Source organism: Coenobita brevimanus, chromosome 19 (assembly GCF_032717465.1).
Source record: "Coenobita brevimanus isolate Jiangsu-jjx chromosome 19, ASM3271746v2, whole genome shotgun sequence".
Classification (NCBI taxonomy): domain Eukaryota; kingdom Metazoa; phylum Arthropoda; class Malacostraca; order Decapoda; family Coenobitidae; genus Coenobita; species Coenobita brevimanus.
This window is the reverse complement of record NC_136972.1, coordinates 22613022-22625699: the sequence shown is the minus strand read 5'-3', so window position 1 is coordinate 22625699 and position 12678 is coordinate 22613022. Positions and strand designations below refer to the sequence as shown.

General features: G+C 44.9%; 1 protein-coding gene across 1 annotated transcript; it reads right to left on the bottom strand.

The window, feature by feature from the left end:
• Nucleotides 1-4289: 4289 nt before the first annotated feature.
• LOC145391712 (uncharacterized) lies at nucleotides 4290-6745 on the bottom strand. Its single transcript, XM_080266249.1, has 2 exons — nucleotides 5294-6745; nucleotides 4290-5168 (listed from the first exon to the last, which is right to left on the bottom strand). The coding sequence occupies exons 1-2, from the start codon at nucleotides 6743-6745 to the stop codon at nucleotides 4290-4292; spliced, it is 2331 nt and encodes a 776-aa protein (XP_080122375.1).
• Between the last annotated feature and the right edge of the window lie 5933 nt (nucleotides 6746-12678).

The window sequence follows — 12678 nt, the reverse complement described above, 5'->3', positions numbered from 1 at the left end:
TCTCTCTGGTATTACCCTCACTAAAATAATGAAGTTGGTCCATAGCAGCTACGATAACGCCATTCTTTGTTGTCTTTGGCTACCTCCAGAGATTTCATTCAGCTCAGGAAACGCTGGAGGGGTTGGATATGGTCTTCATCAGTGCCACACTACAGGACGTCTCCCGTAAGTTGAGGAAAATCGTCTGTCAACAGGAGTAACAGAATCAAATAAAAGACATCCACTCGTCGTGTGTATAATGGCAGATTCATGAATAAGGTTAGGTTAGCTGGGTTTACATAGGCTAGGTTAACTTAGGATAAGATGTGGTTAGGTTATACGCTAATTTTAGATTAGCTTCAGTTTAGTAAGGACACGATTAGGTTAAGTCAAGTGAAGTTTGGTTAATTTGTAGCCATAACCTAAACTGACCTTATGTAGCCTGACTTAACCTAAACTTAGTCTAATTTAGCTTAACGCAACCTAACTTAACCTAATCTTACTCTAATTTAACCTAAGCCAACCTAACTTTATTGTAGATATACCCAAGTCCAATAAATCCAGCCTAATCTAACCTTAGTTCACACACTGACAAGCCATTTCACGTTCCACCCTGCCTGCAACACCGACTTATCATCATAACGCGTCTGTCGTCAACTGAACAGAAGTGTCGATCAATAGATAGAATGATATATACAATACAGTGGGTTTGTTTTCACCTGAGGGAACTGGACCAATTTGAATGCTTAGCTTTGGTTGGATGATATTCCATGATTTTTAGGCTTATGTTTTTATCAGTTGAGGAAGCTCCCTAATACCTCGTTCCTAAGCGAATATTTTCCTTGTTACACCCTACTGTCCTCTTCTGTGTCATTTAAATCATTCTATTACCACCGTACTCAACATATATAACATACAAAAGGATATTAATCAGCTATACCCAAAAATAAATCGTTAATGATGAGGTGCTAGGGAGCCTCCTTATCCGACTAGAATACAGACTTTATTTATGAAGTAGGAATGAGTCTCACTGGTTACCATCCCCTTTTTACCTTAACCTGGTCTTGATTTTCGTCCTTTTTCAGTTTAGTTCACGTAGCTGAAGTGGAAAGAACAGGACAGTGCAACGGTTCTACATTCTCTCCATAACACTTCTTCGTGACTATTACCATATTCTAGTGCAGCGTTTCTTAACCTTTTCCGACCTCAGCACCCACCCTGTAATAAGGTCTCAGTCCAGCACCCCTCTAAATCTGGTTACTGGGACTGCAGTTGCTACACTACTGCAGGGTTAAAGTGATGTGAAGTACTGCCTAACAGTTTATTTTATAGTCTAAAAAAAAAAAAAAATCAAGGATGCCAATACTAAGCAAATCCAGTAAGAAAAAATATAATGCAGCATTTTCCAGCACCCCTTAAAATTGATTTCAGCACCCCCTGCGGGTGCTAGCACCCCAGGTTAAGAAACGCTGTTCTAGTGTTAATCTATTGTTAAAACTCAATATTGAAGATGGATAGATGGACCTTTTACGTCGAGCTAGAGAAAAAATAATGCATTAAAATCGACCGACTGAGTACACTTGGCCATCGATCTTTGCCAGGTATGAACAATGAAATAGCGCCTCTTTGTGCATACACACCCTTATCGCACTCTTATCTTTCCTTATCACATATTCACCTCTTATGTACATGGCAAAAGTTCCCTAATATTTCTCTACTGACTATGACAATGGGAGGTGTTATGTGAGCTCTTTTTACGGGACAGCAATATGAAACACAATCAAACAGTCGTTTGGGAAGGAAGGAGAGATATGGAAGGCAGGACACAATGCTGGCAAAAAAATTTCGGCGAATTTTGCATGTGGCTATAAACACCTTTATCTCTCCTCCTCCCTCCCTGCATGTCTCCCCCATTTCCTTGGTCTACAATTACCCGGTATGCTATTACTCGTTACTTACGCTATGAATATTCCATATCTGCGTGTTACTGTAATGGACCCATCACTCTCTTATCGTTGTTTTGCCTTTGTGCCCTGACATGAGAGCCCTCGTAGCACCCCTGCATTGATGATATTGTCTGAATGTGATACCGAAATATAACTTGCTCCAGTAACACAAAATAGGGTATTGAGATGTGTAGGATAAATCCGTAAGGATTACTTTGTGAACAAAGCCAGACTCAATAAGATTTTAAAAATTAACACCTCTCCCACCTCCCCTCTCTGTTTGTCTGTCTGTCTCTATTCAACACTGATCTCATCAAGGACATTTTTACAATTTTTTTCGTATTTTATCATATTTTGTTTTCGTTTTGTGTGTGTGTGTGTGTGTGTGTGTGTGTGTGTGTGTGTGTGTGTGTGTGTGTGTGTGTGTGTATTTGTGTGCATTTTCTTTATTCAGGTTGGAACAGTCGACCATTGTTCACTCGTTTTAAATGAGTTCTTCGTCCTTTTGCTGCTTATTTTCATATTTCAGTGGCAGAAAAAAGAATTACAATCGCTCAACATCTTTTTTATAGAACTTCTTCCTGACTATTCTCTTTTTAATCTAACCTGGCCCAGATTTTCTATTTTTGCAGCTTAGTTCATGTGGCCCACTTGCAAAAAAGGACAATGCCACGGCTTTACATCCCTCCATAGTACTTCTTCGTGACTAACACCGCACACTAACATTAATCTACTGTTACAGTTCAGCACTCTAGATGGTGAGATGTTAGTTTGGGGGCAAAATAGAGTGAAACGAGCATAGCATCATGTTCTATTGTTGTTTTCTTAGTAAAACTTCGGTAGAATTGAATCGATGACAGTTTTACACCTAGTTAAAGTGAACAGACTATAGTAACCAAAGGACAATGTACTGTAGACTATCATAACCCTTCCAGTTCCAAAAGTCTGCCTAAATAAAATCGTTCACTGGCTGCAAGAATAAAGAAAAAAACGCATCGAACGACAGGGTGTTTAGAAGCATGTGGCGTTATACAGAGATAGACAGACAAACAAGGAAGCAAAGGTGCGTTGTGGTGTTGATGTAGGTGTGCAGCATCTGGGGTAAAAAGACAAGCAAATAAAGAAGGAGCATTGTGGTGGTGTTTTTAATGTGCAGTATGTGGAGCTATAAAGAGAGGAAGACAGACAAATGAGGAAGTAAAGGAGCGTTGAGGTGTTGATATCAATGCGATTGGAAGTGTTAAGAGAAACACTTTCTGACTGTATGGCCATGTAGAGATGATGGAGAATGAAAGTTTAAATAGAAGAGTTTATTTGCTTACGTTAGTGAAGTGGAGCAGACACTGAGGAGGGGGAGACCAAAGATGAGATAGAGGGATGGAATGGAGAGATGTATTAGAGAAGGGGAAGCGAATTGGAGGGAAGGGTGTTTGTCATGGGGGGGAAGTGGAAATAAGAATAAATTGCAAATAAATTGTCGGTTGTTACAAAGGAATCTGTGGGATAGCAGAAAATTTAATCACCTTATCTGTGGCAGCAGAGTCAGTTGACTGCTTGTTCGAGTCTCCAGCCCTGTCCTCCCTGCAGGTCACCTGCGCCTCCTTATGTTGACCTTCCAGACTTTTCGTGACCAACTATTACCGACCTTACAGCCCCATTGCGACTAAGGTTGGGAAAATCACCATCGCAAGAGGAGCTCCCTAAAACAACCAACCTCCTTGCCACCGCAGGAATCAGAAACGTCTCACCAAGCAAGCCACCACTTCAAAACTGCCCCCTCGCCAGCACCCTCGTCTCACTTTGCTTTTCCCCCGTGTTGCCAGTTCTCATCACGCAGTACTGCCAAATTCTTTCATCTACACCAATCACACTACACGCCCCCTTGATCTTAAGATCACTAATTAATACTCCTCCCCGCTTGACTCTCCCTCTTCATAATCTCTCATCCACACCGGTGGTCGTCTCTCTCGCCGCAACCGCCGTGGTATCTCCTCGTCTTCACCAGATGTTACTACCACTTCGTCCCCACCAGGTGCCACTGGCCCCTCGTCCTCCGTCGATGAGTCCACGACTCTTCTAATGTCCAGGATATGCTGCGGCATCCCATCGATGGAGACATTGTTCTGGAAATGCACATCAGTCACTGAGCCCTTCCCCCATTGTGACGTGCATTTTGCATTCGGTGGCTTCACCCAAACCTCATCTCCAATCTGGACGGACGCACCTCCTTCCTCGCCCCCCACACTCTTTGGTACCATACTAGGAAACGCCACTCATACTTAAACACCGCCCTCTGCAGAACAGTCGTCTCATCCTGGCCTGACTTGGGCGACATATTATACCAAAATACCGCCTCCATAGGTGTCACCTGAGCCTTTTCTGCCATGGCCTTGATTGTCCGATGATGTCTCTCCACAGTTCCATTTCCACTTGGCCGGTAGCAGCTCTAAAGTAACGACTAATATTCCACTTGTCAAGCACATTCTTCAAAACCTGCGACCGGAAAGCAGTGCTGTTATCAATCAGCACCTCATCGACTGGGCCCCTATCCAAAAATACCTCGTTCAGTGCTCCTGCAATTTCCTCTGCATTTTCTGCCCTCAGCTTTCTCCATATAGCTACCCTACCAGGTCCACAATCAACCATAGATAAATACAGCCCCTGCCTGTAATGCATCACATCCACTGCTAGTCTCTTCCAATTGCTCTCTACTCTGATCTCCCCCGTTTCATGCACAACTGGTGCGGGATCAATTGACTTACACTTGCTACAGTGTCTCACCACCCGACAGACCTTGTCTCTCATGACTGCTGGGTCAACCTTCCTCGCCATGTACAGTGTCCTATCAACGCCCATGTGGTGCATTTGGTGCAGATCTTCCACACTTTGGACTCCTGTGCAGCACACCATAGCCTCTTCCGGGACCCCTAGCCACACTTTCTTCACCCTCGTTAGCACATCTGCTTTATTCTTCTCAGACGGCACAAAACTTAAACGCAGGTTGACCCTGAACTCTTCTATCAAGTCTTTCAAGATCCCCAAGCGGCGCTTCACAATCAGTTCTGAGAGTCCCTTCACACGAACTCTGTTCTCAGCAGTCACTGCTGATCTCAGCCAACCAAACACTGTAGCTGAATCCGTTCGCAACTCGATGTCTCGCAAGTCCCACTTTAGAGCTAAATTGACGCCTTTCAGTACAGCATCCAGCTCTGCCATGTTGATATGGTTGTAGTCGTCTTTTTCCTTAACCACGCACCATCCTCAACAGTCTCATCACCAATCTCCAAAATCACTCCCGTTGCGACAGTGCTTGTGTCACACCAAACATCTCCTTTCTCCGACCTGGCCGCGTACCATCTCCCTCTTACCGGGTCTTTGTGCCTTACCCGCCTCACGATATCTTGCATCATTTCAACAGTCTCCTTCCCAATCTTGTCCTCCCATCTCACACCCTCGGCTCTCCTCCTCACATAACTACAAGCTACCCGGAGCCATCTTGCAACTGGGTAGTGGCCCACCAAGTTTCCACACACGGAAAACATCTCTCTCCTACTCAAGTCCTCTCTCACTGCCGGCACCTCATTGGCTCTCCAGAAAACTAGCTCCCCAGTTCTCTCTCTTTCCAGTCTCAGACCCAAGGCAGTACTCTCTTCCAGTGACTCAGGCAGTTTCGTGGCCAATCCATACAGCTTCAGGTGCTCCACAACTTCAGATACTGCAAGCCTCATCTCATCGATCAGTATATCATCAAAATATGAATTTGTAGCAGCCTCCATCCCTTTCCCTTTACTCAACATTATTTTGAGGATCCTTATCATAATTTTCGGTGCCGAACTTAACCTGAAACCCAGCCTCGTTAAACAATATGTTTTCCCCTTGTAGTTCACCAGCTGGTACCCCCACAACTTCTTGACAACATGAACTTGCAGGTAGGCTGACTTCAAATCCACGATGGTCGAGGCTCCACTCATCCGTCTCCATTCTCTCAGTGTCTCACTACACACATTGACAGCATCGTCGCCTGTATGAGACATCACATGAACATTGAGCTCACGGAAGTCCAGTACTGGCCGAACCTTGTTCTTCGTCGGCTGCACCACCGGCATCAATGGCAACACTCCACTTTTCACTTCCTTCCCCCACGGCACCAGTATACCCTCAGCGATCCATCTCTCCACCTCCCTGTCAAATTCTTCTCTTATGGGCTCTTTCATTGCATGCTCATGACAACCCACCTTATCCTTCAAAACCGGTGACTCTCCCTTTAGAAACCACTCCATTACCCACTTCGTGCCGTCAAATTCTGCAACGAAGTCTTTGTCTACTATTTTACATAGATCAGCCTTCTGTCCAACAGCTGTCTTCGACTCTAACTTCTTGAGTCCCTCAGGCTCAGCACTCTTGCAACTTCCTTCCAACCCTACCTCTGCTACTGCAACGGCACACTGAACCTCCCCTCTCCCTACCTGTGAGCAGGATTCTGATGCCTTCCCAAAAGTTACTCCTCCATTCCTTATCATCACGCCACCCAGTTGACTAATCACATCCATTCCCACCACTACGTCGATCCCATTAATCACTTCAGCAAGCACGATAACCTTAAGTCTCAGCCGGGTCCCTTGCACCGTCAACTCTACTTCTTTGGTGCCCTCGCATCCAATTTCTCTCCCATCAACTGTTACCAGCCCTTCACCCTTCTCTGTACATCTCCCTACTAATCGGGAGGCACACACAGTGGTTGAGCAACCAGAATCCACCAGTGCCCTCACCCTCCTGGCCCCCACCAAGACCTTGACTACTGGCAGGGAACTTGGAAGCATCTTTACTTGTCTGAGGGGGTAGCTTCCGGCGCAGCAGCTCCCCCCTGCCCATTTCCCTGGTCACACCAACTCGCTATGTGACCCTCCTTTCCACATCTGTAAAATGTTAGGGCTGGCTTTGGCTCTCTACAATCTTTAATCATGTGAGGACCACCACATCGGAAGCAACGACCCTTGAACCCCCGAGTCTCCCTCTTGCTACTTTGCTCGCCTCGTGAGGATGAGGCACACTGAGGAGCTTGCCAGCGTTCCGCTGATACCGGACCTCTAGTTGCAACTGCTACAACTTCCTGACCCCCAGCTCCAGAGGTCAATACTCTAGCCCTCATGATAAATCACTCATATCCACCGTTTCAATGTCCTTCACCTGCTGCAGTTCCACTGATATCCTATCTGGGATCCCAGTCACAAATCCTAACATTACAGCCCTCTCCAGGCCCTCACCCTTCCAGCCCGCTAGCCCTGCTAGCCATCTTATTTCGTTGGCAAAAACATCCACCTGTTCACCTATCCACTGGATCTTCTTTAACGCTCCATATGCCTCAAACATCCCTTGGGAAAAAGCTGCCTTCAATCTATTTCCTATTTTCTTATAGTCCTGCTGATTGCTCTCATTCATCTCAAGATACAAGGCTAATGCATCTCCTTCCAGAAACAGTGGTACAAAACTGGCCAAATCTTTGATGTCCGTCAGTTTGGCCACCAACTCAGCCTTTTTTAACCAGGCCACCACATCGCCCTGACCATCATACGACCTCATCATCTCACTACTCAGCTTCCCTTTTCCAGCCATGTTGATACACAGCCTAGATAGCTTGTGGGATAACAGAAAATTCAATCACCTTATCTGTGGCAGCAGAGTCAGTCGACTGCTTGTTCGAGTCTCCAGCACCTGTCCTCCCTGCAGGTCACCTGCGCCTCCTTATGTTGACCTTCCAGACTTTTCGTGACCAACTATTACCGACCTTACAGCCCCATTGCGACTAAGGTTGGGAAAATCACCATCGCAAGAGGAGCTCCCTAAAACAATCAACCTCCTTGCCACCGCAGGAATCAGAAACGTCTCACCAAGCAAGCCACCACTTCAAAACTGCCCGTTCGCCAGCACCCTCGTCTCACTTTGCTTTTCCCCCGTGTTGCCAGCTCTCATCACGCAGTGTTGCCAAATTCTTTCATCTACACCAATCACACCACAGAATCGACTTATGGAATCAAGTAGTAAGTTTTTACTTTATACTTGCTAACTTCGCCGATTCTCTAAAGACGGGAATTTCATAAATTTTCTCAACAGTACACAGCAGAGACCAATCACTCACGAATGCTAAATCGTTGATACTGTTGGCCTCTGAGAAAGTTTTCTTAACCCTGAAAATCGATAATTAGTATTGACAGATTCTTGCTGGTGCTAACTCCTGCCTGGCACAACGGATCTATTATGAACCAATACGGAAGAACTGGCTTAACTACCACGCGTGATTAATAACAAGGAAAGTTCGTGCAAATAGGGAGTAAGCAAATTTAAGTAAGATCAATGTGGAGAAATCAAACACGGTTATTTTATTTAACTGAGCTCAAAAAGAACTGAAAATTTATTAACTGCAACAAATAAATTTATGTTACAAGGGAACTTAAACAAGTAAATTCAGAATTGCAAACAACGTAAATACTCACTCATACACTCACACAACTACCAAATGATTTTTAGCCTAGAAAACAAGGAAAGATAATACTGGTTAGTGAGAAAATGGAGTCGTGGCTGCGAAATAAACTGGGCGGCTCTGCTACTCGAGGCGCTGCAATTCGCACTGCTGACGTCCACTGCTGCCGATCACTAACCCGGTGAGGAGAGATGTGGGGATCGTAGAACTGCTCGAGACTGTAGCCGCTGAGACAGGGTCTTGCATCTCTGCACTGCTCACGATGTCCTCCTCCCAAGACAGCTCTACACCAACTGGTTAACGTTCTCACGCCAGCCTCAAAGCTAATACACGATCATCAGAAGTAGCCATGGCCTAACATAACAGCTGGAGAGGCAAGGCAGAAGAACGATAATTACACTAAAAATATCGCTCAGTGAAGCACTAATGTCGTGCATAAGAACAGCCACTTATTAAGCATTGACGAATGTTCTGAAAAACAGTTACAGTCGGAGAGCCGCCACTGGACAGTTAGCTGCCTGAACGAAATTTTCTGGGATTTCCCACTGCGTTCATAGGCTCACACAATAATACAACGTCATGAGTTCCCATAGCAATACAATGTCACGAACTGGCATAATAACAATCTCGCAAATTCATGACATTTCGCCCCATTAAAAGGAAAAATTTTCAGAGAAAAATTTAACAGTAGGTAATATAAGTCGTGGTCGTAAAAAATCATCTATCCTCCAGTACCCCGTGCCTCAGGCTGCCTCCTTTATGCGCGACAAGTCACAGCGGAGCAAGAGGGGCTGAGAGGGAGGGGCCAAAATGAGAAGGCAAGGCGGGTGGGGGGTGAGTGATGGTGTGCGGGTGCAGTGAGGGAGGGGAGGAAGAATGAATGCGAAGTGGTGGTCACATTATTCGTCTATTTTCATTCATTCGGGACATGATATAAAGGAGTTAATATTCGTAGGTAATGCTGCATTACATCTTGTATACCGACTTCAGATAACAAGCTTTAGATTGGTGGTGATATCAAGGGCTGGCTCCTGAGAGAAATATACTGACGTGTCAGATCAATTATTAGTACGGAGCCAGATAATTGTGCATAAAAGATAAATAAATTTGATGTCAGTGCACATGGTTGGATATAGTTACGATATCTCTCATAAAATTTTAGAAGGAAAATAAAATCATACCCAAACTCCCAAAATGTATCTGTCAATGTTTACCTACATTGGTAAAGCCAAATCAACAACGAAAACCTTATTAAGTAGTCCAGTGGCCTCCTGCCTCTTAATAACCTCTTGCAGTCTACGCGGCAGCGAGGAAACAATGTTGTTGATGGTTTGCTAGTTTCGTCTGAACAGCTCCCACTCGTCCGTGGTGTGCTGTAGGAGGCGAGCCTGTGTCCTCTCGTTCTCTGGCTCCCACGCGTTGATAGTCTGCGCCCACACAGTATCGATGGTTCTGCTCTAATGTTTGATCTGTCATGTCCGTATATTTCTCTCACGAGCCAGGAATTGATATCACCACCTATCTAAAGCTTGTTATCAGACGCCGCTATACAAGATACAATGGAGCATTACCTTTACCTTTTACCGAAGTGCCAGTCATGTGACGTTAGCGGCCATGGAGCGCCATCTTCCTCTATCCTCAGCTATCCTGATTAACTCCACATTGCTGATTCTTTCTTGTAAACTGCTTCGTATACAATCCATATACTTTCACCATTGTTTTCCTCTTGCTCTTCTTCCCTCTACTCTTCCACGTAGTCATTTTCAAGTTCTTTTACTCTTATAACATGTCCCAAAAATTCCATGTCTCTTCCTTATAGTCTTCATCTTTTCTCTTTCCACTCTTGCCCTTCTCAGAACTTCTTCATTTGTTACTTTTTCTATCCATGATATTCGCATCATTCTTCTCAATAAACCATACCTCATCTGCTTGTAATCTCACTCTCATTTTCTTTACTGTCCACCTTTCGCACCCGTATAGTAGCGTCGACCAGACAAAAGATTTCAACACTCATATTCGTGTCCTCATATCCATAGTTATGGTAGTTAAATTTTTTCTCATTCGTCCGAAATCTCCTTTAGCAATACCAGTTCTTACAATTTCCTTCTCACTTCCTCCGTTATCTGATATAACAGCACCCAAGTATTCGAAACTTCAATGCAGCATTATCTACCGAATATTGACTCTTTTATCATGCCCTGAATGAAAGAAAATAGACAAATAATGTGACCACCAACCACTTCGCATTTCATTCTCCCTCCCCTACCTCCCCTCCCTTACTCCACCCTCGTACTATCACTCGTTCCCCCAGCCACCTTCCCTTCTCTCCCTCTGGCCCCTCCCTCTCAGCCTCTCTTACCCCACTGTGACTTGCCGCGCATAAAGGAAGCAGCCTGAGGCACGGGGTACCGAATGATAGGTGATTATTTATGACCACGACTGTACATCCTAACTCAGTCACACGAGATTCCCACTGTGGTGTGTTTTCAATGAGTGTAAAAAAACTCGTATTTACATTAAAGAGGCAAACTTGAGGGGGAAAAACTTTGTGACTGGTGAAAAATCTGTACTCAGGTCAAACTGAGCAAAAGTTTGCAACATTTACTTTAACAACTAATTGTTATGTAGTGGGGTGTATGTGATATACGGTGTAGGTGTGATAGATGTAGTGTAACTGTATCTATGTGTTAAATGATATAATACAAATTAATAGCAAATGGAGACGATGAGGGCAGAGAAAAAGGGGCAGCAGCGTACGGCAGAGACGATCAGATAATCCGCACTGCAAAACTGCCACGCCTATCGCTGTACCTGCACTGCAAACCTGCTTCACCTGCCAACTGTATCTGTGAAATCAATCAAGGTGGAGCATCAATAGTGTCAATGTGACAAACAATTTGTATTAAACTGCAACTGCCCTCTGCCCAGTAGTCAATGCATACACAATGAAAAGTACGCTTCACCTGAAAATTCAACTGACAGCCAAAGCTTTGAACATTCGAGGTTGCCATTATTTTCTTATTAGGCAGATTATTAACCAGGGAACATGCTAGTCCTTGGATTGCATTAATCGCTGAGGACACCTGTAGTTTACTGGTTAAACCTATATCTCTGTTAACCGGAGAACAAGGTGTTCCCTGGTTAATGCATAGACACAACGCAGATATAAGGGGTGAGGTCCAAAGCCTTGCCTGGCGCTTACGGGGAAGACAGCAGTCAATCAGGCACCAGCTCCTTCTCTCATCTGCGAGACCATGCTTCACTTCAGCTGATCCAGCCCCTGCAGCATCGACCCCTGGTACGTCTAAAAGATCCAAACAGGTGCTAATAGACTAACAAGGCCCTCAGTGACCCACAGCTCACCACAGGTCGAAAGTAATAGTAGTGATCACTAACTCAGGGCTCTGTGCATATGCTCCTAGTCTAAGTACTGTCTGGCAGTATTTGTTCCTACGCACTCAGACATCCTAAAAGCATACGTACCCTTATAATTCTACATTTACGACTAATATCAGTAAGTTGAGAATATCTTAGTAAACTCGGACAGGTCACATTTTAACACCCAGCGTGAGTGTGAACACTCATGTGGATAGCATGTATTCTCCGGGAATCCTCAGAAAGGCCCACAGTTCAAGATGCACCACAAAGTAATTTAGTCACAGCCTTGGATTGCCTCTGCAGGGGTCTTATACTTCCCCCTTAACCTACAGTACATAGGTATGTACAGTCTCTGAACATAACGTGTCCTGTGGGACCGAGCAAGACGTCAGGTCTGCACCCACATTGCTACTACCCTCTCTCTCAAATGACTCAGAGATTATGGGCATGGATTCAAACAGCACAGGAAGGACACGTCCCTGATTGGTGGTACGTTGACACACATTGCAGGAACGCACAAGCCTGTTTATTTCCTGTCCCATTCCTGGCCGGAAAAAGTCAGCACGAATATGGCCCAGGGTTTTCTTTTTGCCCATGTGACCTCCCGAAGCTGAACAATTACTTAATTTTGAACACTGCTTGGCGACACATTAATGGAATGAGAAACTGCAGTCGAACCTCGCCCTGGGGTGTTTGTGACTCTCCGTACAGCTGTCCTGTTTACAATAGAACCTGGCTTGACCTCCTCGTGAATACTTAATCACACTGCCCTTTAGTTTCTTCTGCACAACAGCAAGTGTCGGGTCAGACTGTTGTTCCAGGACAATATCTTGACTACAAATCAGATCTCATGGTGCTGCAATGGCCAGTGGGGTGACACAGTTTGTAGCCTTGGCC

Coding starts and splice junctions, on each gene's coding strand:
- LOC145391712 (XM_080266249.1), bottom strand. CDS start 6,745: ATGCTTCCAAGTTCCCTGCCAGTAGTCAAGGTCTTGGTGGGGGCCAGG. Junction 5,169..5,293: donor GGGTAAGGCACAAAGACCCG/GTAAGAGGGAGA, acceptor TGCGTGGTTAAG/GAAAAAGACGACTACAACCA.